At 40.3% G+C, this 27,869-nt stretch overlaps 2 protein-coding genes across 6 annotated transcripts in view; one reads left to right on the forward strand and one right to left on the reverse strand.

Annotated features, from left to right (window-relative positions):
• The window catches only part of fam184b (family with sequence similarity 184 member B), a 103,683-nt gene that overhangs the window by 41,179 nt on the left and 34,635 nt on the right, over positions 1–27,869 (reverse strand). For all 5 annotated transcript variants that reach the window (XM_008111303.3, XM_008111302.3, XM_008111301.3 and 2 more), the window contains exons 6-7: positions 17,268–17,378; positions 14,416–14,517 (exon numbers count right to left, since the gene is read on the reverse strand). In XM_008111303.3, the coding sequence (XP_008109510.3) occupies positions 14,416–14,517; positions 17,268–17,378 (213 nt within the window). The remainder of the gene's footprint in view (positions 1–14,415; positions 14,518–17,267; positions 17,379–27,869) is intronic.
• Positions 2,824–6,745, forward strand: LOC107982896 (uncharacterized). The gene has a single exon (XM_016993903.2). The coding sequence runs from the start codon at positions 3,836–3,838 to the stop codon at positions 5,477–5,479; it is 1,644 nt and encodes a 547-aa protein (XP_016849392.2). The 5' UTR covers positions 2,824–3,835; the 3' UTR covers positions 5,480–6,745.

Genomic DNA, 27,869 nt, shown 5'->3' on the forward strand with positions numbered 1-27,869 from the left:
GGTCAGTAATCCTGCCAGCACAAGAGTTTAACCCATTGCGCCACCGAGGGTTCCTAATTTTTTTACTAGGCTTATATTTGACTATATACAGTGTTTCTTTTCCAGCTGTGAATCTGAATCACTTATACTCAGTATTTTTTCCCTGCTCTTTTTCATTAGTTATGTATAGTACAATGATCTGGCAAGTTGAGTCTGAAGAAACATATATGCCAATCAGAACAGCATCCTCCTACCATGATCTTCCAACTGCATCACTCTGAACTTGTGCAAGCATTACCTTTACCTGCAAATAAAAGTAAACAATGGGGGGAGGGTCTGTGAGTTTCTATCTGTCCTTTTCTTTCAGGTATTAATTTTCTTTCATTTACTAGAAATAGACATCCTCTTTAAGAATGTCTTAGATGAACTGTGAGTCTAGTGAAGTGTTGCCCAAATATTGACATGGGTAGAAAAAATGATCAACACACACACAAGTGTACATGTACATATGCTCATTATGCCATGCCCTATTCCTGATACTAGTGTCCTATGTGGCTCAGGAAGTTATTTTTAGTTTAAATTTGTGCCCAAGTTAGAACTATATTAGTGACAGTACACTGCTTAATCTCTGAAGCAGAAAGTAAAGCCTACTCAATTTCACTGCTCTCAGCTGGGGAGCAAAATGCAACCTATCTCATAAATTCCTTGGTGGCCTCCTAGCTGGGAATATTATTACAAATTAAGAATCCTTTTTGCTAGTGCTATTCCCAGTCATAACTGACTGGTGTCTTGCCCTAGACAGGCACCAAGAAAAAATGACTTATTACAGGAAATGAAAATAAGAGTGCAAACCATGATTTTTTCTCTCTCCCAAAGACAAATCCCTACTCATTACACTAGTTTTATCAAGGAAATCTTGGACATATTATGCTTTCTAACACGACCCCTGGGAAGATAATGACAACCCACCCCAGTATTCTTGCCATGAAAATATTCCCCGTAGTAACCTATGGATGTGAGAGCTAGACCATAAGAAAGGCCGAGCAAAGAAAGATAGATGCTTTTAAACTATGGTGTTGGAGGAAAATTTTGAGAGTGCCTTGGACCGCAGGAAGATCAAACCAGTTCATACTCCAGGAAATAAAGCCCGACTGCTCACTGGAAGGAAGGATATTAAAGGCAAAGATAAAATACTTTGGACACATAATGAGAAATCAGGATAGCTTGGAGAAGAGAATGATGCTGGGGAAAATGGAAAGAAAAAGGAAGAGGGGCCAACCAAGGGCAAAATGGATGGATGTTATCCCTGAAATGACTGGTTGGACCTTGGTCGCTGGGGTGGTGACCACCGACAGGAAGCTTTGGAGTGGGCTGGATCATGAGGTCATGAAGAGTCGGAAATGACTGAACAAATAATCAACAACATCAAGGAAAATAATGAATGACTCATACAGTTACTACACAGATAATAGGTAGAAATCTGAACTACCTGGAGTCCCATTTGGGAGAAAACAAGATATAAACCAAATAAATAAATAATGACATTGCTATGAGATTTTAACAAAAATAAACTACTTGGATAATTCCATGCTTGAATATTTTTAAAGTGCTATCTTACCTGAGTTTATAAGTTGTAGAAGTTATTCTAGACCAGTGGTTCTCAACCTGGGGTCCCCAGATGTTTTTGGCCTTCAACTCCCAGAAATCCTAATAGCTGGTAAACTGACTGGGATTTCTGGAAGTTGAAGGCCAAAAACATCTGGGGATCCCAGGTTGAGAACCACTGTTCTAGACAAACGGGAAACTGACAATATCATGCAGCCTGAAATGTTATAGCCAAATTGTTTAACACTCTAGTTCCATTGGCACAAGCATTATAATCTGTCTAAGAACAGGTATGGGCAAACTTCAGTCCTCCAGGTGTTTTGGACTCCAACTCCCACAATTCCTAACAGCCTCAGGCCCTTTCCTTCCCCCGCTTAAGCGGCTGAGGGGGGAGGGGAAGGAAAGGGCCTGAGGCTGTTAGGAATTGTGGGAATTGGAGTCCAAAACACCTGGAGGACCGAAGTTTGCCCATGCCTAGTCTAGAAACTATCTCAAGGTTGGGGTGCACAAAAATGTACACTCCCAATACAACCTCCAACACGCATCCAGCCAGAAACCATGCATTTAAAAAACTCACCAGAAATTCCAGATCATGCCATAAAATGCACTGTAAAAGTCAATCACTGTATAAACAGTGCAGTGCTGCAAAGTGAAAGAAGCATTCGGAGCACCTGTCAGGACAGCATTAAAGCTACAGCTCGGAGAGAAGTAAACAAATACCCCCCTGACAATGAAAGGGCAGCATTCTCATGAGAATACTAAATTTCTCTCTATTGCTTGGCTCTCCTAAAGACACAGAGAAACAAAAAAAAAAAACCTACTCCTGGTTTTTGCTATATTTGAATCATTGGAGGTTTGTGGACATAGTGGAAGCTTGCAACTGGTTCTTGGGTTGCCTGTATAATCACTCAGGAGCAAGGCTGATCTTTTTGATCTATATCTTGAATTGGAGGAAATAACGATGTGGACGACCCCTCTGGCTCCCAGAGTATGACCCAGGTGCCAACATTGCCACATTAAAAAGAAAAGTATGAGATGCATAGCAGGCTACTTTCAACTATTCCTGATTTGTTTTTCTTGCCTTTGCCTACCATCCCAAGTCTGCTGCACATCAGCCAAGAAAAAGCAAATGAAGAAACCAATGAAACAACAGGCAGGATAAACCACTGATACAGAATCTCTCTCAACAACCCAGCAAGTTTAATGGACAAAGAAGTTGTGAAGAAGTGTATAATTATATTTTGTATATGGATGATATGTGTATTTGATTTGTTTGAACAGTCAGGTTTGGCTAAGTTTAAAATGGTGAGTATTTCAGTTGACCATGTGTATGGGGGAAGGTAGCCATCTTGGAATGCTGGGGCAGGTTGCCATGGCAACAGGGGCGGAGCCAACCGCCGCTTGGAAAGGAAAAGGGGAATGTTTTAAAACCCAGCAGTCTGTGATTTTCCAGTCACAGAGAAGGATCTGGTTCTTGTGTGGAGAATCAGACTGGCTTAAATAGAAAGATTTGAGTCAGATTTAGGTTAGACCAGACTAGGCAAGTTAGGTGATTTGTCTAGGGTCAGTTGTAGAGTCTGTGGATTAGAGAACATTAATCCCAGGGGATTCAGGAGGATCAGGGTTTAGTGTAATCCAGAGAAAGAAGTATTTTGAAAGTTTAACCACCTTATAACTGTTTGTAACCATTAAGCGAAGTGCCTTTACCAAGTTATCTGAAACCATCAAGCTCTGTACCTGCAATAAACTTGTTTTGATTTTATTCTAAATAAGCCTCTGTCATACTCTCATATTAAATTAAGCAACATCAACACCTGAAGTGGAACAAATAGAGAAAGCTTATAAGAACCAGTACCATCTGCCTGACGTCTCCATTGGTGGCAGCGAAGAAGATAATCAAACAAATAATTAATTAACATCATCTCTTATAAAACATCTTTATTAGGTGGTGGTATCTGTGTGTGTGCGTGTGTGGGATCAAAAGGGTTCCATCCCGGCCTCACATTCCTGTCAGACACCTCACCTCTGTACAATATTGGTGGCAAAGCTGAGGGATTCTAAAAGGGATTCCATTCCCTGTCACCTCAGTTCCTTACATAAATTGGTGGCAGCGGTGGGATTCAGAGGGATTCCATCCTCTGCAACATCAGATCTCTACATTAATTGGCGGCAAGCGGCGGGATACGTATAACATCCCTAATTTGGTGCCTGAGATCGCTCAATAAAATTTCTGAGGTAAAAGTTATAAAGAATGGCCACCAGAAAGCAGAAAAGAGGAGCAGGAGAGGTAGAAGTGTACCAAGAGGGAGAGAGTTCAGATTCGGAACAACAGACCACCATGACAGAAGCAATGATGAAATACCAATTAGAGATGAGGAAATTAGAATTAGAAGCACAAGAGAAACAGAGACAGGCACAGATAGAGCTGAGAAAGATGGAGATTGAATGGGAGAAACAGAAGCTGACACTGTCTCAGCCTTCTGTGGTAACACAACCAAGAACTCCTAGTGATTTAGCCTTAAAGAGGTTTTCTAAATACACTAAGGAGGATGTTGAGATGCAGCGGATTGAGCTCGCACCACTTTTGAAGATGCCATTGTGCCCAGGGGATTCTTGGTGCCTGATTGATTATAAGTGGTTCAAAAAGTGGCAGAGATATGTGGGTTTTGAAAGCTGGGACCTGTATTATGCAGGAAAGCATGATTACTACCCAGGACCCATTGACAACTCAAAACTTGTTGAAGATTCAGAAACCCAGACTTTAAAGAGATATTCCATTGAAGGAGTGGACTATGAGGTGATTCCTATTGAAGCCTGGAATAAGTTAGTCAATTGGTATGGCTGTATAGAAAGACAGAGACCAATTGAGAGAAAGGTTGTGGAGTACGGAGAATATTTCAAATACTGTAAAGTAGAAATTTATCCTTCAGAGTCGAAGCCATCTCAAAACAACGACTCTGTTAATCTTGTAAGATCTCAATTTAAACCAGTAGAAGATTCTGCTGAAGATGGAGGAATCGTAAATCTCCAAAAGAAATTATCTCAGTCACAGCTTGAGATTCATTACGTGGCTGAGGTAAATGTGTCACCAGTGGCTGAGGTCCCTATTCAGTGCCATAGTGACACAGGAGTGGAGCAAGCTGAAGTAATTGGGGATTTAGAAGTGCCAGTCATTAATGAAAATGATTTGTTTGAAGACCGTGGAGAAATTAATACTGTTATAAAGAGTAATGGTTTAAAAAGTGACTGTGCCTTTACAAAAGATTTGCCAGAGAAAGATGGTAACATGAAGTTGCTTGGTGCTAACAGAAAAAACAATGTGGTTCCCAGTAAAGATGAGAAGGAAGATGAAGTTCTGAGGGAATTTTGGGAAATGACTGACTCTATTTGCTCAGTGGTTACCTCTGTAGTCATTACAAGTACAGAGCATGGTCAGCAGGTGTGGCCAGAGGAAAATTTACCTCAGGAAAACACCAGATTTGGTCAGTTTGAGTTGCTGTGCGTAGGAGAGCCCAAGGGACCAACTAACACACCAAAGAAGATGGACATTTTGAGCCTGTGGGTCATCGCCAATCGCAGCGAATCAAGAAGCAAGCGGAGAGTGTTTTTCAACGGAGAGAATTCTGAGGACTTCAATGCGGCAGAGATTGGTAGTTTTAACTATCATCAGTTTACTTTTGATGTTCTACAAAAGTGTTTGGACTATGTTTTCCAGGACTTCTTGAATGACTCTTGGAAGTTTCGCAAAAGACATTTTGGGACAGAGAGAGTTCGTTGTGTTGATGGGAAGGATAAGTGTAATTGTCCCAACAACATGTTAACCTCTGGAATGCGCCGCAGAGTGAAATGTCAACGAACTGTATCAAGTGACATGAAGATGATCTCTAGGAAATGAACCAAGCACCCAAAGGCTGATTAGTCCAGTGTATAAATAAAAATTAAATTGTTAGAAATATGATTTATGGAAAATGTATTTTAAAATGTCTCTTGATTTAAGGTTGTGAATTTTAACAACAGAAAAGATAGTAAAATCTGAATATGTTATGTGTATGTGCAACATTGAAGGTTTGTATTTATGGTTTATGTGTTGCATGATAATGTGTTGATCTTATATGATAATAGTGTATTAATATGTATTGTTGTATATTTGTAATTACAATCCACATTATTATTTTTGACCATTCTAGCATGTAGAAAAGTCAAAAATAATCTTTATGGGTTGGGAGGTGTGAAGAAGTGTATAATTATATTTTGTATATGGATGATATGTGTATTTGATTTGTTTGAACAGTCAGGTTTGGCTAAGTTTAAAATGGTAAGTATTTCAGTTGACCATGTGTATGGGGGAAGGTAGCCATCTTGGAATGCTGGGGCAGGTTGCCATGGCAACAGGGGCGGAGCCAACCGCCGCTTGGAAAGGAAAAGGGGAATGTTTTAAAACCCAGCAGTCTGTGATTTTCCAGTCACAGAGAAGGATCTGGTTCTTGTGTGGAGAATCAGACTGGCTTAAATAGAAAGATTTGAGTCAGATTTAGGTTAGACCAGACTAGGCAAGTTAGGTGATTTGTCTAGGGTCAGTTGTAGAGTCTGTGGATTAGAGAACATTAATCCCAGGGGATCCAGGAGGATCAGGGTTTAGTGTAATCCAGAGAAAGAAGTATTTTGAAAGTTTAACCACCTTATAACTGTTTGTAACCATTAAGCGAAGTGCCTTTACCAAGTTATCTGAAACCATCAAGCTCTGTACCTGCAATAAACTTGTTTTGAATAAGCCTCTGTCATACTCTCATATTAAATTAAGCAACATCAACACCTGAAGTGGAACAAATAGAGAAAGCTTATAAGAACCAGTACCATCTGCCTGACGTCTCCATTGGTGGCAGCGAAGAAGATAATCAAACAAATAATTAATTAACATCATCTCTTATAAAACATCTTTATTAGGTGGTGGTATCTGTGTGTGTGCGTGTGTGGGATCAAAAGGGTTCCATCCCGGCCTCACATTCCTGTCAGACACCTCACCTCTGTACAATATTGGTGGCAAAGCTGAGGGATTCTAAAAGGGATTCCATTCCCTGTCACCTCAGCTCCTTACATAAATTGGTGGCAGCGGTGGGATTCAAGGGGATTCCATCATCTGCCACATCAGTTCCTTACATAAATTGGTGGCAGCGGTGGGATTCAGAGGGATTCCATCCTCTGCCACATCAGATCTCTACAGAAGTCTTCAATAAAACTATCTGATCAGCATAATGCAATAAAAGTGAAAGCCCCATATCAAGAAATGAAGTTTCAATTCTGTTCTGATGGGATTCAGAAGATTGGAAATCTCAACAGTCAATAGCACTTATAAACCTGAATAACTTTATTAAAGGACACCAATAAATAAAATCATGTTTTAAAACACAGTAAGAAAGAATTACTATGAATTAAAACTGATACCAGTATATTTAATGGTGATGTTTATTTCATCATATATATAAAGGAAAGGATGGGGTGTCAAACTGATTTTCACTGAGGACGACATCAGCGCTATGGCTGTCTTCAAAGGACAACTGAATCCATGGATGGAGAATCTGTGGATACAGAGGGCCAACTATATATATTTTTAAATGGTGCTTGGTGATCTTTAGTTTTTACCCAATTTGGGTCTCCCAAATGTTCCTAAATGACAACTTCCATCACTTTTGATTATCCACCATGCAAACTGGGAATAACAGGAATTGCAACACAACAGCACTTGTGATTCTGAAGTTGAAAAAGGTTAAAGGACATTTTAAAGTCAGGCATTATATCCACAAGCCTTGAATCTAAAATCAAACCCCACTCTCCTGATTAAACAGAACAAAACACATTTTACCAGCTGTCACTGTGTATCCCAACTCCCATCAGCTCTAGTCATGATGTCGAATGAGGAATACAAAAGTTGGAATCCAGAATTTGATGGGCCACCTAAAATGACATGGCTGGTGAATTAAACTCACAGGCCTTGAGTTTGACACATGTGGGGTAAAGCACTGTAAAATAGGAAAAGGGACTGGATGTCTAAGGTCATTTTCTCATTAACAAACTATCTTATTTTCCTCCCTAGAATATCCAGATGACACTATGAAAACACTGAAGTCTACACTTGTCTATGCATCTCCTGTTTTTTTCAGAACAGAATTTCTAACAATTTTATTGTAGTAAAGTGAAATTGCAGTACCAGCTGGTCCAGTATAAAAAGGTGAAACATTGGGACTTCCGGTGTGGAAAAATGGCGACAAGTCGGGTCCTCTGAAGCTCTGTCAGAGGACCAACCTTCTTATACGGCTGGGTAGAGCGGATGCTCCCTCTCCTTCCGCGGATCGAAGCGGGGAGACAGCATAACCCACGAGGACACCCGACGGCCTATAGAGGGGTCCCTCCATCAAGGAGGGGTGCCTAAAAAGGTCCGGGAGAGCCCTCACAGGGTACAGCGAGCCAAGAAGAAGCGAGCTGGTTATCGGACCGATCACCAGCGCATCGGTCGCCACCACATCACGAAAGACGAGAATTAAAAAAGAAAAGGAAAGGAAATGGAAGAAAGAAGCCTACCGGGGGGTAAGAACACTTCATTCGAATAAGTGATAATAATAACCCTAACAGCAAAGGAGCACGGAAACTGGATTGAAGGGGAGAGAATCAGGCGGTTGGAATTGATTTGTTGATTTGAAGATATTAAAGAGGTTTAAAAGACAATCAGGCACCGAGGCAGGCAATTCAATGAATTTAATGGACTTAATGAATTGATTGATTGAACTTAACGAACGAAAAAAAAACACTCGGTGAATAAGGAAGATTGGGCTGGAAATATGGCGCTCGCAAGACAATGACCTTGAAAACGCCAAGAACAATAAGGTCTGGAATTGACCTGGGGCCTGGCGGTGCAGAAGAGAGGACCGCGCGGGACGCGAGGGAGGAGAGACAAACCAGGAAGAAAGGAAGAGGATATCTCGCGGGAAGAAGACAAGCGAAACCTCGCGAGAAGACGACGTGAAGACGTGAAGACGAAAGGGGCGAGAAGACGAGAGAGAAGGAAGAGAACGAGAGAGGAAAGGTGCAGTGGAGAGACAAGAGAGAGAGACAACCCGGACGAAAAGAAAAAGAGGAAAGAGACGACAGTGATGACGGGAGTAGTGACGGCAGTAGTAAGGACTTACCGGAGGCCCTAAAGAGATGCGGGAAAGGCTCAAAAGGACACCGTGAAAGGTAAAGACTGTGAAAAAAGACTATTTACATTATTTATAAAAGGAGACCTCACTGAGCACTTTCATAAGGGGATTTAAAGTCCCGAAAGGAAACCTCCGAAGGGAAGAAGTACAATAAAATTTGCGGGGGGATCTATAGCAATAAACGAATCAAATTATATTAAAACAAAGGAAGAGAGAAAAAAAAGAAAAAACAAAGGAGAAAGTAAAGACATAAGGAGCAATCTATACCCCGTCAGAGTGGCCACAAGGGGAGAGTGAGGATACACTGATACACAGATTTGTGATACCTACTTCCCTCATCAGAATATATCCTAAAACATACTCAGAATTTTGTTGAGATATAGTTATTGAACAATTAGAGGCCCAATTTTCCAAAGGTTATCATACTCGCCTGTCCAGTTCTAATTTGATATTTTGATATTTTTTGAAGTGTTTTTTTTTTCCAGAATCGCATAGACTCTAAAGAGAGTTAGAAGTTTCACTCAAATAGATCTCAGGAGAGATAGAAAATACAAATTTCACTACCATACTGAATTGAGAAGCAGAAAATAAAACTTTAGAGATTGAAGGAACAAAGCTGAAGATTATTGAAGAATAGATTGAGGAAACAAAAAAAATGGCTTACAGATTGAGAAGCGAGAAAGACACAAAAGACTCAAAAACTATGCAGAAAAGAGCATCACTCTCGGAAGAAGTCCAGGTCAAAGAGATGACGGAAATGATCCTTAAAGAGCTTTATAGAATGCAGGAGAAGCAAGACGCTTACCAAAAACTGGCACAGGACCAAATGGCAGAGTTTAAGAAAGAAATTAAAAGTGAACTGAAGGGAATGAAACAAGAAATAGGGAGTTTAAGTCAAGAACTAAAAGAATTGAAAAATGACAAAGTGGAACTAAGAAACCTACACGGGAAACTACAAAGAGAAGTACAAATATTAGAACAAAAATCTAACAAAATAAAACAGAAGAGGAAGGTGAGTCGGAAGAAGAGGTCGAAGAGAGCTCGATAAACCCCTCAGAGGATGAAGGGAGAGACCCCAAGGATAAAGAAGAAGATCAGACATGAGTAGAAAATTAAAAATATATAGTAATAATGTTAACGGATTAAACGAACCCCAGAAAAGGAATAAAATATTTAATAAATTTAAAAAATTGGAATATGATATAATTTCATTATAAGAAGTTCATATTAAACAGGATCACACTAAATTGTTAACACAACCAAAATTAGGTCAAGAATTTCATTCGTTAGATATTCGGAAAAAAAGAGGAGTAGCAACATATATTAGCCCCAATATTTTGGCTGAATTAAGTTTTAAAGACAATGAGGGTAGAATATTAGGGGTAATGATAAAGTTGGAAAATTTAAAAATTTTGATATGCAACATTTATGCACCAAACGAATCGAAATCAAAATTTGTGAAAAAACTTAAAGAATTCTGGAGGGAAAAGGAATTTGATGGGATTATTCTAATGGGGGATTTCAATGGGGTCCTAAATAACGAAATAGATAAAAACACAGGCAAAAATAGAGGAAGTGGGAAAAATAAAGAAACAATATCTAAAGAATTTAAAACATTAAAAGAGGAATATAACTTGGTAGACATATGGAGATTACAACACGAAAAAGACAGAGACTACACCTTTTTCTCAGCCAGACATAAAAGCTGGTCCCGTATCGATATGTTTTGGATATCTGGATCGCTAACTTCTAAAGTCACAAAATCAAAGATCCTCCCTATGTTAGATTCAGACCACAGCCCAATCGAGATAGTATTGAACCAAAAAAGAGGTAGATGGAAATGGAGATTAGACGAAAATCTATTAAAAAGGAAAGAGGACATAGAAGAAAATAGGAAATTAATAGAAGAATTATTTGCGATTAATAACAACCAGGAAATTTCACCTACAACAGTTTGGGAAGCAAGTAAAGCTACTATGAGGGGATACTTCTTACAACAAAGTATTCAAAAAAAGAGGAAAAATCAGGAACAAATAAATCAGGCAATTGAAAAAATAATAGAAACGGAAAACAAATTAAAAAAGAACCCTAAGAATAATAAACTTCTGCATGAACTGACAATAAGACAAAGAAATAGAGAATATTTGGAATTAGAACAAAGAGCAAAACAATTAAAGTACATAAAGCAGGACCACTTTGAAAATACAAACAAACCGGGGCGCTGGTTATCAAGGAAGTTAAGGAAAAAAAGAGAATCAACTTTTATAAATAGAATAAAAATTGGGGAGAAATATTATTACACAGATAAGGACATACTAGATCAGTTCCATAAATTTTATAGTAAATTATACGAGAAAGATAATATAAAAGAAGAAAAGATTACAAATTATCTGGGAAAACTGAAATTAGAAAGACTAACAACAGAGGAAAGAGAATCCTTAAACAAGGAGACATCAATAAAAGAAATAGAAGAAGCAATCAGAAAAATAGATGGATCAAAAGCCCCAGGGCCGGACGGCCTAACTGCAATATACTACAAAACTTTTAAAAAAGAATTAGCTCCACATCTCCAAAATGTAATGAATATAATAAGAAATCAAAAGAAAATGCTGGACACATGGAAGGAGGCCTCGATCACTGTAATACACAAGGAAAATAATGACCCAGAAAAAATCAAGAATTACAGGCCCATCTCATTATTAAATATTGATTATAAAAAATTTTCAAACATTATAGCGGAGAGACTAAAAAAGTTCTTAACAAATTGGATAAAGGAAGACCAAGTCAGATTCCTTCCAAATAGACATATAAAGGATAACATTAGAATAGTCCTTGATCTCATAGAATACTATGAAGTAAACAACCAGAGGGAAATGATATTTCTAGCAATAGACGCCGAAAAAGCATTTGATAGGGTGAATTGGAATTTTTTAAAATTCTTAGCACAGGAGTTGGACATGGGCTATTATTTCCAAAACTTATTAGAAACTATATACCAAGATCAGACAGCAAAAATCACAATAAATGGCCAAGAAACAGAACAAATTGAAATACAGAAAGGGACAAGACAAGGATGCCCCTTGTCACCACTGATATTTATAATGACACTAGAAGTATTACTCAATAGGATCAGAGAAGATAAGGAACTACAGGGCACAGTGATACAAGGGACACATTACAAAGTAAGAGCTTATGCAGACGATTTAATTTGTTTTATTGAAGACCCGATAACTAAAGGGGAAAAATGGATTAAGACTATTAAGGAATATGGAGACCTAGCAGGATTTAAAATGAACATAAGCAAAACCAAAGCCTTGGCAAAAAATATTCAAAAGAAAAAACAAGATAGGATAATAGAACACTTAGGAGTCCAAATAATACCAAAAATTAAATACCTAGGGATAAATATAACATCAAAAAATATACAATTATTAAAAAATAATTACGAGAAAATATGGAATGAAATAAAAAAAAGAACTTGAGATATGGAAAAACTTAAAGTTATCACTGTGGGGCAGGATGGCAACAGTTAAAATGAACGTACTACCTAAAATGTTATTTCTATTCCAATGTCTCCCTATCTTAAGAAATCAGAAGAATTTTACAAATTGGAATAAAGATATAAGTAAATTCATTTGGAACGGAAAGAAACCCTGAATCAAAATAAAAAACTTAACAGATGACAAGAGCAGGGGGGGATTCTCTCTACCCAGCCTGAAACTATATTATGAAGCAAGTAACTTACTATGGATAAAGGACTGGATACAATTAAAAAATAAGAAGATATTAAATTTAGAAGGTTTCGACCTGCGCACAGGTTGGCATTCATACCTCTGGTATGACAAAACTAAAATAGAAATTTTTTTTTGCAACCACTTAATTAGATCGGCCTTATTAAAATCGTGGGACAAATATAAAAGGAGAATGTACAGCAAAACACCAAGATGGTTATCGCCCTTAGAGGCTTTGCAAAGAAGACTACTAGGATGGTCAAATTGGCCGAAATACGAGGATTTAATTAGAAAACAGGGGGCGGATGATATTTTAATTCCACAACAAGAAATAAAAACAAAATACCCAAATTTAAGCTGGCTACAATATGGACAATTAATGGAATCCTTTAAAAAAGATAAAATATTGGGATTTATGGAAAAGAATAACAGATGGGACAGAATCTTAGAAATCAAAGGAAAAATAATTTCGAAAATATATAAAGTATTACTTGAATGGGACACAGAGACTGAAACAGTTAAAGAGTGTATGACCAAATGGGCGAAAGATGTAGGGAGAGTGATACACATGGACGAATGGGAGGCAGGATGGAACAGAAAATTAAAATTAACATATTCGTATGATTTAAAAGAAAATTGGATGAAGATGCTCTACAGGTGGCACATAACACCAAAAAAACTAGGTCTGATAAATAAAAGCATGAACACAAAATGTTGGAAATGTGGTGAGAAAGAGGGTACATACTTTCACATGTGGTGGAAATGTAGGAAAGCTAAAGAATATTGGTCAAATATACATCAAAGTGTAACAAAGATCCTAGAAAAAAGACTTAATAAACTTCCTGAAACATACTTATTAGGAATCTCTAACCTACCCCCAGGCTCAAACGAACAAAAAATAGTGACATATTTAACAACAGCGGCCAGAATTACCTATGGAAGATACTGGAGACAGAAAGAAATTCCCAGCGAAACAGAATGGTTAACTAAAGTTGCAGAGATAAAAAATTCGGATAGGCTAACCTTTCTAATAGCTAAACAGCAGGGAAAACCTAGAAAAGAGACAAACTGGCAACAATTAGATAATTATATAAATAGAAAGGAAAAAAGGAAAAACAAGAAAAAAGCATAAGATATTAAACTAAACTAAAGAAAACAATAAGATAAATAATAAATCAATAAATCAACAGGTAGAAACAGACAATTAAGTAAGAATTCACTAATACATTAAGAAGCAAGAAGAAACGAATGAAGATGAGGAAAGAAGAAGGAAGCAAATGGAAAATACCTCATCGGGAAAGCTGGGAAGTCCCAGATGTTTTTAATTTAACTGCTTTTTGTCTCTGGTTTTTGGTTTTTCTTTTTCTTTCTTTTTTTTTTGGTTTTTGTTTTTTCTTCTTTTTTTACTCCCCCCTTCCCCCCCCCCCACCTCTTTACTTCTCTATATTTATCACTCACTTATTTTATCATATTGTATGAAAATTCTTAATAAAGATCATTTAAAAAAAATAAAAATAAAAAGGTGAAACATTATGGAGGTATTTCAGAACTCCTGTGCTTTTACAAGAACATATGGTGTTTGCCTGATCAACCTGCCTTATAGCTTTTCATTAATTGCGGCTGAATAACTAGGGAGAAATAACCTGTTAGTTGCTCTTTGGACAGTTTCTCTGAATTGTCAGAATGTCAGATTGTATGCATTCTGGTGGCATCTTGGCATTTTAAATGTGTAGTTTTCTGGTACATGAAGTCAATTCACTCTTACCCACATAGCAAGAACAATATCAAACTGTTATGTAGAGTCTCAATTTAAATTCAGCATTTTATAGAGAAACAGTTTATGTTACAATACCAAGTCAGAAATATTTATCCAGGTCATTTAACAATAGATAAAGTACACTCCATACCTCCTGTTGCCTCTCGCGGGATTTTCTGGCATGAGATTTAAGGAATTCTGCACATTTCGGGATATCGCGGTTTTGTCTGATGAAAGTTTCTAACCTTAAAGCCTAAATCAGCAAGAGGAAATGACTCTTTTTAAAAGGTTGCAATGCATTAATTAATATGCACTGATAAAACATATGCTTGTTTGACATAATTCTAAACATTCCTTGTCATCCAGTTGATGTCAGCAGATCTATCATAAAATCAAACTGTAGGAGGCAGAGATGTGCATTACCCATCCCAGGATACTTAAAAGGACATACTCCCCTACTGTACTTCCTATATGAAGTTATTTTTGCCCTGAAGTATGCTGTCTAGAGCATATTTATTTCCTATTATTAAAGAAGTCCTTTCCTGTGCCTAAAAATGCTCAGGGCCCCCACAAAATATGGATAATTGCCCAAAAGGGCATTTTGGGACATTTGGGGAGAAAATTACAGTATATTGATTGTTCTGACCTCTTGGGAGTACTATGGGAGATAACTCCCTATATAAATCCAATGCTCAAAACAGTTTGGGACTCGCTCCCTTCTTATCTTATTCGTTATTTCAATCGTAACTTTTTATTTACGTTCTACTGCTACTATATATAAATTCTGTATCTGTGTTTGGTGCAGGGTTTTTTAAAGTATTTTTGTGTTTTTATCTATGTAATTTATTGTACATATTTTATGTTGATATGTTTTTGACTATGTTTTAACTATGTTTACCCTGCCTCGAGCCATCAAGAAAGACGGGTAATAATAAATAATAATAATAATAATAATAATGTGTTGTCGAAGGCTTTCATGACCAGAATCACTGGGTTGCTGTGAATTTTCCGGGTGGCATGGCCATGTCCCAGAAGCATTCTCTCCTGACATTTTGACCACATCTATGGCAGGCATCCTCAAAGGTTGTGAGGTCTGTTGGAAACTAGACAAGTGGGATTTATGTATCTGTGGAAAATCCAGGTTGGAAGAAAGAACTCTGGTCTATTTGAGGCAATTGGCAATCTTGATTTGCATTGAATGGCCTTTCAGATTCAAAGCCTGTCTGCTTCTTGCCGGAGGGAATTATTTGTTGGGAGGTGTTAGCTGGCCCTGATTGTTTCCTGTCTGGAATTTCCTTTTTTTTAGTATTGTTCTTTATTTACTCTTCTGATTGTATTCTCAAATAATATGCTGTGTTACGCACTTGATGAACCAACCTGGAAACAACATATTATTTGAGAACACAGAATGCTGGACCACTCTAACAACCACCAGGTCAGACTATACAGAGAAGTCACTGAAATCCAGAAGCATGAAAATGAACAAAATCTGGCTACCAGTATTTTTTTTAAAAAAACTCTAAAATCAGGACAGTTCCCTTTGGCAAGAAGCAGACAGGCTTTGAATCTGCAAGGCCATTAAATGCTAATCAAGGTGGCGTATTGCAATATTCACACCTGCCTCAGGCAGACAAGAGTTCTTTCTCCCACCCTGGACATTCCACAGATATATAAACCTCACTTGCCTAGTTTCCAACAGACGTCACACCTCTGAGGATGCCTGTCATAGATGTGGATGAAACGTTAGGAGAGAATGCTTCTGGAACATGGCCATACAGCTCGAAAAACTCACAGCAACCCAACAACAACAACAACAACATCTGCAGCCTTATCTGTACTTGTAAATATTCTGGAAGGTTTTCTAGTGCTCAAAAGGAAGTTCTTGTGGTGCAATTTTGGAAAAGTGACCCTTCTGTACACTGGATACCACATTTCCAAAAAACCCCAAGTGCTGAGTAAGAGCCCATTTTGAGCAAGACTGTCCTGCAACAAGATACTTTAAATATTGAAATGTAGATAACTATAGATCTGTAGACAATGCTCTGTCTCATAAACTGAAATACCTACAAGTTCCCTTTCCTCTCTAAACTACCTGGTTCTATGTGTGTATGCACTACCTGGCTTGTATTTAATTAACAAACTACTGGGGAATCCCTCGCCCCTCTATTTTCTGTCTCTTTTCCCATTTATATGCCTTCCTCCTCTTCTTTTTCTTATCTCCTCCCAGGTGCATTTGCTATCTGTGGTAAGATTAACTACCACAACCAGAAAACAATGAAAAATTTAGCTCAGTCCATGAATTTCAATTGTAGACTGAATTCCTTTAAGAGTACTGGAGAATGAATCACAAATGCAATCCATTTTAAAGGAATATTCTGCAACCTTCACGGGAGAAAGCATTTTTATACATCACATCATTTTAACTGTGGGAAAGAAACCTTTCTAGTCATAAAATTCTAAAACATAATGCAAAAACTGCACCTTGGAGGTAGTAAATATCTTCTTCATGGTGTGGTATTTTAAAAGATGTATTTTATTTGCCTGGTTTATTCTGATGAATTGCCCAGTCTACATACTGCTGATGATATTTTGTTAGTATAACACTGAAATGTTGGAAAGAACACCCACTGCATTTCCAGCAGCCACTCTTTGTCTATTACATCATACCAGTGTTCCCATCCACAGAGCATGTGTGTGTGCAAATTATTTGCGGGTCCCGCCCCCACATATACACACTTTTGCAAGTGTGCATTCCTACCCCTGTGTATATGGAGGGATGACTGTAATATGCCACACCATCTTTATACAAGCAGACACTATTATTCTGCCAACCATATAGCTTGATTAAGAAACTTGTGTGTAAAACAATCTTCATGATACTATTTCACCTATAGTTCTGTGACACTGGTGTGAAAAGTTGCAGGAGGTCGCATATCAAGATTCCTTCAGATAAGAAGATTGAAATCCTTCCTGTTCTCAAGGATGGATTTATGTCCCACATACCTCCAGGGAGCACTCCTGAAGCTTTCCATTTATGGTTTCTTTCTCCTTCTGAAGCTGTCTTGTCTCATTCTCATATTTCTTTTTTAATTCTTCTAACTGTATCTGTACCTCCTAAAATTGACAAATTAAGCAGTAGTCAGGTAACGTGACTAAGCAAAACTATACTCTAGAGACATATAGATAATTTTAATATAGCTATGAAAAATACATATATAAACTAAACTGTATGGAGTGAAATGGTACACATTTCTGAAGTTACCTCGTCACCAGTAGAAATAAAATTCAACTGCCTCAGTTACATATTGTGAAAAATAATTTAAAAAATCTCATCCATCACCAAATGCATATTTGGGGTGCTGCGTTTTGTGAATTTTTCAAAAAACGATCATCTAAAATGGCAAAGTGAAAACCCACAAATTTGACCCCAAGCCCACCAGAACAAGACCCAATGAAGAGGACATATATTTAATCCCCTTGATCCCTGGATATATTGATAATATAGGCTTCTCCAACTTGAAGCTCCTCAGATTTTTTTTTCGTGTTAGGAGCAACCTGAGTTGCTTCTGGTGTGAGAGAATTGGCCGTCTGCAAGGACGTTACCCATACTGGCCTAGAATCCACACTGTCCCTAACCAACACTTCCTAAAATTTGACAGAAATTTGGGGCAATGCAGCACTAGTGTGTATAATGACCAGTGCTAGGAGGCAAAACCCCATTTATTTAAACATTTGAATCTTGAGCTAAATGCATATTTCTCACACGTTCCATTGGGAATCTACAGAACTTGTACACTCATTTGCAGTAGAAAGAGCTGAATGTTCACCTTGTATGAATTGCCTTCGGATATCTGTATCTAGAGCTTACTAGCACACTTGTTCTTCTATTTCGACTGATTTGCTGACTGAATACAATTCACCCCATTTTAAGATAGAGGGGGGAAATGCCAATTACAAAGGCTTCGATCTCAGCGGTGGCCTATAAATTTTAAAGCAGGATGATTTAAGATGATTCAGAGCAATGAAGCACGAATCTAAATAGTGCATCGAAGCAATAAAAAGGGTGAGTATAACACCCACTAAGGGAATATCTGACAATAGGAAAATTTAGATTCAATCTCAGTAAGGAAAGCTGAAGGAAGTGACATTTCAAAACGTAAAGTAGGTGGCTATTTTATTTTTATGCAAAGCTCTGCTACAAAAAGGAAGACTCTTTTTATTTTTGGATAATACTAGACTACTTTCATACATAAAATACAACTAAAATTGGGTATTCAAAGGGCCCTTCCACACAGCAGTAAAACCCATGCTGAAATAGGTTAAACCTGCTTTGGCGCAGGTTCTAGTCCCCACCCAGGGCCGGTCCAATGTGGGAAGCCGATTACTCCTGGGCGTTGGGCACAGGCCAGCGGGGGGCGCTGTCAAGGCCTGTTCCACGTGGGTGGCTTCGCCCCTGGCTGTCAGTCATTGAGGCGGCTCCGCCCCCTTCCCTTCCCGAATGAGCCCTTTGCAAGACTTTTCATTCACTGAGAGAGAGGAGCCCCGCCCAGGGAGCGCGTCACGGGCAGGCCCCACCCCCGCCCTGGAAAGATGGCTGTGGCCTTGTGGGGTGTCTGGCTGTGCTTGGTCTTCGGCTGGGAGGCAGCACAGGGCCCAGGGGTGGTGTGGAGCAAGAGCTCCTGCGGGAGGAGAAGGAGAAATCATGCTGCACGTGAGGCCCAAGTGGAGCCTGGTGGCTTTCATGTCTATGGAGGTGAGTCCGGCCACATCCAAGCCCTCCCTACAGATGGCCATGCAGCCCTTGAATACGAAATCCAGCATATCTATCTTGTTTGCTGTGTCACAATAATAATAATAATAATAATAATAATAATAATAATAATAATAATAATAATAATAACAGAATCCCAGAGTTGGAAGGGTTCCCTAAAGGCCATCCAGCCCAGCCCCCTTCTGCCAAAAAGGAAAGAACAATCAAAGCCCTCCCTGCAGATGGCCGTCCAGACTCTGCATAATAATAATAATAGGATCCCAGAGTTGGAAGGGTTCCCCAAAGGCCATCCAGGCCAGCCCCCTTCTGCCAGAAAGGAAGGCACCATCAAAGTCCTCCTTGCAGATGGCCATCCAGACTCTGCATAATAATAATAATAGGATCCCAGAGTTGGAAGGGTTCCCCAAAGGCCATCCAGCCCAGCCCCCTTCTGCCAAAATGGAAGGCACCATCATAGCCCTCCTTGCAGATGGCCGTCCAGACTCTGCATAATAATAATAATAGGATCCCAGAGTTGGAAGGGTTCCCCAAAGGCCATCCAGCCCAGCCCCCTTCTGCCAGAAAGGAAGTCACCATCAAAGTCCTCCTTGCAGATGGCCGTCCAGACTGCATAATAATAATAATAGGATCCCAGAGTTGGAAGGGTTCCCCAAAGGCCATCCAGCCCAGCCCCCTTCTGCCAGAAAGGAAGGCACCATCAAAGTCCTCCTTGCAGATGGCCGTCCAGACTGCATAATAATAATAATAGGATCCCAGAGTTGGAAGGGTTCCCCAAAGGCCATCCAGCCCAGCCCCCTTCTGCCAAAATGGAAGGCACCATCATAGCCCTCCTTGCAGATGGCCGTCCAGACTCTGCATAATAATAATAATAATAATAATAATAATAATAATAATAATAATAATAATAATAATAATAATATCCCAGAGTTGGAAGGGTTCTCCAAAGGCCATCCAGCCCAGCCCCCTTCTGCCAAAAAGGATGGCACCATCATAACCCGCCCTGCAGATGGCCGTCCAGACTCTGCATAAGACTAATAATAGGATTCCAGAGTTGGAAGGGATCCCCAAAGGCCATCCAGCCCAGCCCCCTTCTGCCAAAATGGAAGGCACCATCATAGCCCTCCCTGCAGATGGCCATCCAGACTCTGCATAACAATAATAATAGGATCCCAGACAGGGCCGGTCCAACAATGGAGGCCGCTGACGCGGCCGCTTCAGGCGCACGTCAAGGGGGGGCGCTGTCGAGGCTCCCTCTCGCACTCCTCGACTCACTCGCGCCTCTCTCGCACTCGGCCCACTCGTGGCCTTCTCACACTCCGCTCGATCGCGCCCCTCTCGCACTCGGCCCACTCGCGCCTCTCTCGCACTCAGCCCACTCGCGCCTCTCTCTCACTCGGCTCACTCACGCCTCTCTCGCACTCGGCCCTCTCGCCCTTGCAGCCCTCTTGCCCCTGAACAAGACCTGAGGCCAGGCCTCTAGGCCCGCTGCCCCACCTGCACCTTTCCTGGATTCCTCCCGCGATGCCCGGCAGCCCTCTGTGGCTGGAAGGAGCTCCTCAGATGCACGGAGCTCCGGCAGGTCGAGCAGGCCTGCGCCCCTGCCATGCACCTCCTTGGGGACCCTCTCAGCCGTGAAGACGGGGCAGGTAGGAGCCCGTCCCTGTCCCCAGCATTTCGCCAGGTATGTCTCCAGGGCAGGCCTGGGCCAACTTGGCAACTGAGGGGGGAAATGGAGGGGCCTGAGGCTGGGTTGCTGCAGGTTTTTCAGCTGCCTGGCCATGTTCCAGAAGCTGGAACATGTGGGCCTACTCCTAGGATTTATAGTTTCCTAAGGCCCCTTCTTCACAGCCATAGAAGACAGATTATCAAGGCAGATAATCCACATTTTCTGCTTTGAACCGGATTATATGCATCCACACAGCCATATAATCCAGTTCAGAGCAGATAGTCTGGATTTTATATGGCAGGGTATGGGTTCTTCTACATAACCATATAATTGAGATTATGAAGGCAGATAATCCAGGTCATATGCACTGAACCGGATTATATGCATCCACACAGCCATATAATCCAGTTCAGAGCAGATAGTCTGGATTTTATATGGCAGGGTATGGGTTCTTCTACATAACCATATAATTGAGATTATGAAGGCAGATAATCCAGGTCATATGCATTGAACCGGATTATATGCATCCACACAGCCATATAATCCAGTTCAGAGCAGATAGTCTGGATTTTATATGGCAGGGTATGGGTTCTTCTACATAACCATATAATTCAGATTATGAAGGCAGATAATCCAGATCATATGCGTTGAACCAGATTATATGCATCCACACAGCCATATAATCCAGTTCAAAGCAGATAGTCTAGATTTTATATGGCAGGGTATGGGTTCTTCTACATAACCAACAGGGACAAATGCAAGATACTTCATTTCGGCAGAAAAAATGGAAATCAAAGATACAGAATGGGAGACGATGCCTGGCTTGACAGCAGTGTGTGCGAAAAAGACCTTGGAGTCCTCGTGGACAACAAGTTAAACATGAGCCAACAATGTGATGCAGCAGCCAAAAAAGCCAATGGGATTCTGGCATGCATAAATAGGGGTATAGCGTCTAGATCCAGGGAAGTAATGCTCCCCCTCTATTCTGCCTTGGTCAGACCACACCTAGAATACTGTGTCCAATTCTGGACACCACAGTTGAAGGGAGATGTTGACAAGCTGGAAAGCGTCCAGAGGAGGGCAACTAAAATGATTAAGGGTCTGGAGAACAAGCCCTATGAGGAGAGGCTTAAAGAGCTGGGCATGTTTAGCCTGCAGAAGAGAAGGCTGAGAGGAGACATGATAGCCATGTACAAATACGTGAAGGGAAGTCATAGGGAGGAGGGAGCAAGCTTGTTTTCTGCTGCCCTGCAGACTAGGACACGGAACAATGGCTTCAAACTACAGGAAAGGAGATTCCACCTGAACATCAGGAAGAACTTCCTCACTGTGAGGGCTGTTCGACAGTGGAACTCTCTCCCCTGGGCCGTGGTAGAGGCTCCTTCCTTGGAGGCTTTTAAGCAGAGGCTGGATGGCCATCTGTCGGGGGTGCTTTGAATGCGATTTCCTGCTTCTTGGCAGGGGGTTGGACTGGATGGTCCATGAGGTCTCTTCCAACTCTACTATTCTATGATTCTATGATTCTATTGGAAAATGAGCACGCAAAGATACTGTGGGACTTCCGAATCCAGACTGACAAACTTCTGGAACACAACCATATAATTCAGATTATCAAGGCAGATAATCCACATTATCTGCCTTGAACTGGGTTGAGTCTACACTGCCATATAATCCAGTTCAAAGCAGATAACCTGCATTTTATATGGCAATACAGAAAGGGCCTAAGGGTATATTGTAGTGTATATTGTAGTGGTGTATTTCAGAGGGATGCATATATCTCACCAAAGGGCAGCTGCACTTTGGAATTAATGCAGTTTGACTCCAATTTCATTGCCATGGCTCAATGCTATGAAACCCTGGGAATTGTAGTTTTATAAGGTCTTTAAACCTTCTCTGCAAAATACTTTAGATGCCTCACCGAACTATAACTCCCAGGATTCCATAGCATTGAGCCGTGGCAGTGAAAGTGGAGTCAAACTATGTTAATTCCACAGTGTAGACACACCACAATGCCTCACTTCTTCCAATGGAGAAATAAAGATACAAGTGCCAGTTAAGTCCAGTGGATTTCTTTATTCATACCAGGGGTCCCCAAACTTTTTAAACAGGGGGCCAGTTCACGATCCTTCGGACCGTTGGAGGGCCGGACTATAGTTGGCCACCAAGAAATAATAAATAAATATATAAATTAATAATAATAACAATAACAATAAAAAGGAGGGTTGGAAGACACCCTTTGGGCCATTGAGTCCAATCCCCTACTGCTTTGTGCATCAAAAGCACAAGCAAAGCACCCCTGACAGATGACCACCCAGCGTCAATGTTAAGAAGAAGAAGAAGAAGAGGAAGAGGAAGAAGAAAAAGAAAGAGGGTTGGAAGAGACCCCTTGGGCCATTTAGTCCAACCCCCTTCTGCCTCTGTGCACCAAAAGCACAAGCAAAGCATCCCTGATAGATGGCCACCCAGCCTCAATAATAATAATAATAATAATAATAATAATAATAATAATAATAATAATAATAATAATAATAATAAGGATTGTAAGAGAAGAAGAGACCCCTTGGGTTACTTAACCCAACCCCCTTCTGCCCTTGTGCCGTGGGGCTGGATAAATGGCTTCGATGGGCCGCATCCGGCCCCCGGGCCTTAGTTTGGGGACCCCTGATTCATACCATATGGAGAGGGGCAGATTTCTCACCCTTTTCATGATATTGTTTAAACTTCCACTCTATGTCTAATTTTTGTTTTGTGTAAGGTAAAGGTTTCCCCTGACGTTAAGTCCAGTCATGTCTGACTCTGGGGGTTGGTGCTCATCTCCATTTCTAAGCCAAAGAGCCAGTGTTGTCCGTAGACACCTCCAAGGTCATGTGGCCGGCATGACTGCATGGAGCGCGCGCCGTTACCTTCCCGCCGGAAGTGGTACCAATTGATCTACTCACATTGGCATGTTTTCGAACTGCTAGGTTGGCAAAAGCTGGAGCTAACAGCGGGTGCTCACTTTGCTCCCGGGATTTGAAACTGGGACCTTTCGGTGTGCAAGTTCAGCAGCTCAGTGCTTTAACACACTTCGCTACCGGGGCTCCTTTTTGTTTTGTGTACTTTATGGAAATATGTTTCCATATGTATATTTTACGGAGTGTTTTTAAATTATTATGTGTTCTAGCAATGTTGTCAACCGTCTTGAGCGGGTAAGAAATAAAATTATCATTATCATTATTGAGTTGCTGTGCGTTTTCTGGGCTGTCTGGCCATGCTCCAGAAGCATTCTCTCCTGACATTTCACTCACATCTATGGCAGGCATCCTCAGAGGTTGTGAGGTCTGTTGGAAATTAGGCAAGTGGGGTTTATATATCTGTGGAATGATGTCCAGGGTGGGATAAAGAACTCTTTGAGGCAAGTGTGAATGTTGCAGTTGGCCACCTTGATTAGCATTGAATGTCCCTCACATATTCAAAGCCTGGCTGCTTCCTGCCTGAGGGAATCTTTGTTGGGTGGTGTTAGCTGGCCCTGATTGTTTCATGTCTGGAATTCCCCTGTTTTTGAGTGTTCTTTTTTTACCGTCCTGATTTTATTTATTTATTTTCCATACTTGTGTCCCGCCCTTCTCACCCTGAAGAGGACTCAGGGTAGCCTCACAACTGCCAACAATTCGATATCCGATTGGGTTTTTTTTTTTTTGGGGGGGGGGGAGCGCCAAAATTCTGTTCGCTTACACTTGAAAATTACCTTGGGCCGGCCCTGTCCCCACCTCCTTCCACAACCATGTGATCTCCCATCTGGGGTGGCTATATGTTATCCCAATTGAAATTGAAATAGCATGAAGCCATCCCAAAGCCCTCTATTTAGCCCCTAAAACTTAATGAAAAGGTATCTCCGCCCACCCACCCGGTCTACTCATGCATCATTTTCTCATGCCAGGAGGACATGAGAGCCGCCATGGCAGCCAAAGACCTTTTCAATAAGTTTTAGGGGCTTAATAAGTGGCTGTAGGGGTGGACCCCAAAAGTGTGGGTGGCTATGGAGACTGACCCCTGGGAAATGCGTGATGCGTCCCAGGAGTCAATCCCCATGGGCCCAGCACTTTCATAGAGATCCAGATCTAATACAATTTTTAATACGGAATAAACCAGGGAAACCTTAATTCGCTGAACTGAAGGCATTGTTTGGATGCCTCCAGTAAAACTGATACAGGTCTCACGTTTTGGGCCTGTCTGGATGGGCCCATAGACTCTTCTCCCTCTATGTTGTTAGACTGCAGTCCTAAAATCTATTGTGATGGGACAATCTTGCTCGCTGTTAAAAGTTAGTGGGAATCCACCACCGTCTGTTGGGATATAGATGTGGTAGAGCTCCACTCACTTCATTTGGATTTTGTATAACTTATTCATTGTTGTCGGGGTGCCAACAAAATTCTGGCTATTAATATTTTATTTACTGGATATATATACCAATGTATGGTAAGTGGTACTCAAGCCAGCTAACCATAATAAAAGTACTGAAATGCCTGAATAGATGCCCCAATGTGTGGACTTTTCCTTTCTTTTGTTCTCTTCCTCTTTCCTTTCTGTGTTCTTTGGGATTCTTGCTTCCCCATATCCTATGCTCTTGCCTCAGGGAGTTTATTGTCAGTCACTATTCTTTCTGGGACTTATCTCAATCTGTCTCATTCATTCTTTAATCATGCCTCGAGGCTTGTTAAATACAGACACTCCTGCTCTATTCCCTGAGAGGGAAAAGACCTTTATGCATTGTGCAATAGAGACATTGGAGGACTCCGTATAAAATGACAGTTCATAGATTCTCCATGCTTGGGCAAACAGGCACACAAACTGGTATAAAGACACATGAGTCCTGTTCTAGCCTTAACTAATACTATTAAGAATCTCATTAAAGAAGACTTCAGGGTGGTACTTGCTAATGCTCTGGCTGATGTGTAGAAATAAATATATTGTATGCGTACAGACTCTTTTGTAAAGTGAGATGCTATTCAACCCTGTGTAGAGAGGGATTGTATCTGTAAAACATACTAGTCATTGCTAATGTTTCCATGAATGGATGGAGGTTTCCATGAGAAGACCTCCAAAGGAACAGACATAGTCTTGGAATACATTTGGATGTGACACAAGTTACACAGAAATGAATGTGGATTGCTTTGCTATGTTTAACTCCTCTATGTGCAACTTTTTTCAATCTTAAAAGGACAGCCACAAGACTACTTAACAATTTGGGGTTTAAATTATCGTGTTCCTATTAACACAGAATGACAATATTAATAGGCAACATATAATAAGCTTACATGGGGCGATGCTCAACCAACAAAATTAAACACAGAAACAACAACATAAACAGAATTCACAGTATAAAAGATAAAACTAATAATACAATATAGAACAGGAGTATTATAACAGTTAATAATATCAGCCAACCACCAGGCACAATTCTGTCAACTACATAGGTGGAGAAACTGAAACAGCTATGCAAGAATAAAATGATAAGTTAATGTGCATAGATAATAAGGACCTAATAAAATACAGGGTAGGGGTATAATACCATCTAGGGCAGATTATCCGATGGTTGTCTTACCAAAGGCCAACTGAAAATCCAGGTCTTTAGTTGTTTCCTGAAGGAGGGTAGAGAGGGAGCTAACCTAATCTACCAAGGGAGGGAGTTCCAGAGTCAGGGGGCCAAGGCAGAGAAGGCCCTCTCTATTATATGGCAATAATCCTTGAGAAACATTCCAGAAAACCTAAATAGCTGTCATAGTAACAGTATTATCATCAAGTATATATAGAAGCCCCTGGTGGAGCAATGGGTTAAACTCTTATGCCTGCAGGACTGCTGATCGACAGGTCAGCGGTTGGAATCCGGGGAGACCATGTGAGCTCCCTCTGTCAGCTGCAGTTCTCCATGCAGGGACATGAGAGAAGCCTCCCACAAGGACAATACAATATCAAACATCCGGGCATCTCCTGGCAACGTTCTTGCAGGCAGCCAATTCTCCCACACCAGAAGTGACTTGAAGTTTCTCAAGTCGCTCCTGACACAAAAAAAAATCTAGTATATAAGTTGTTTTCCATGTGAAATACTCTTAAAAACTCTTAAAAGGCACTTGCAATATATAAATATATGATGAGCAAATAAATGGTGATTCTTAAATGTCTCAAACCATAAGATAATTAAAATAATCTGAAGCCAATGTATCCCATCCTTCTGATAATACAATTGTTTTCTTAATAAAAAGTGGTGAGGCATTTGGCTCTTAGGGCTCTTCCAGACAGGCCCTACATCTCAGAATCTGATCCCAGGTTTTCTGTTTATCCCAGATTATCTGACAGTGTGGACTCATATAATCCAATTTAAAGCAGAAAACCTGGGATCACACTTGGGATATAGGGCCTGTCTGGAAGGGCCCTCACACCTAAAATGCAAGAGTGAGAGCTATCTAGCTACAGGAGGTCCCATCCTGTGCTCCTTGCTCTGCAAGCTGAGCCTCCCGCAAACCAGAAGGACACAGAGCCAGAACGGGAAATCATGCAAAAAGCCAGCAGTCAGCCCCTGGACACACAGTGTGCCTTGAAATATTTATTGCTCCTGCGAGATGCTAGTAGTTCCCTTGTAGTATGCTCTTGGGAAATTACAGTATTAATATTAATATTGCCCAATATTGTATTGCAATAGCAGTGAAATGGGAGTAGAAGCATTTGAGTCCCACAGTTAATTATGTCAGCGGATATATCAATGCATGTAATATTTGTTAATACACATGAATGGAAAGAGTAGTAAATGTTTTCATTATAAAAGAGGTAGAAACCATCTTTTGCTATGGGAAGTGACATATTGCTCCTATTTATCACAGAAGTTATTATTTTCCTCAACAAATGATGTCCAATTAAATGAGTGCTGCATTAAGGACATGATTAAGACAGAACCTAACCTATCAACTGACCGGAGGATGATGGATGAAAATATGTTGTTTACCATATTCAGATTGAGTTGCTATATTCTAAACCCATAACAATAGCTCTGATGAATTAATGCAATGTATATGAATGTACTATGATGCAGTTGAATAATATATTGTACTATTAAAACATGCTAAAATTGTGTGAGCAAAGTTGGAGGTTGGAACTGCAAAGCATAGTTCCCGTTCCATCTTAGTTTTACGTT

Source organism: Anolis carolinensis, chromosome 5, assembly GCF_035594765.1.
Source record: "Anolis carolinensis isolate JA03-04 chromosome 5, rAnoCar3.1.pri, whole genome shotgun sequence".
In the NCBI taxonomy this organism is placed as follows: Eukaryota; Metazoa; Chordata; class Lepidosauria; order Squamata; family Dactyloidae; genus Anolis; species Anolis carolinensis.

Bases quoted from the DNA above. Each gene is read 5' to 3' on its own strand.
- LOC107982896 (XM_016993903.2), top strand. From the start codon at position 3,836: ATGGCCACCAGAAAGCAGAAAAGAGGAGCAGGAGAGGTAGAAGTGTAC.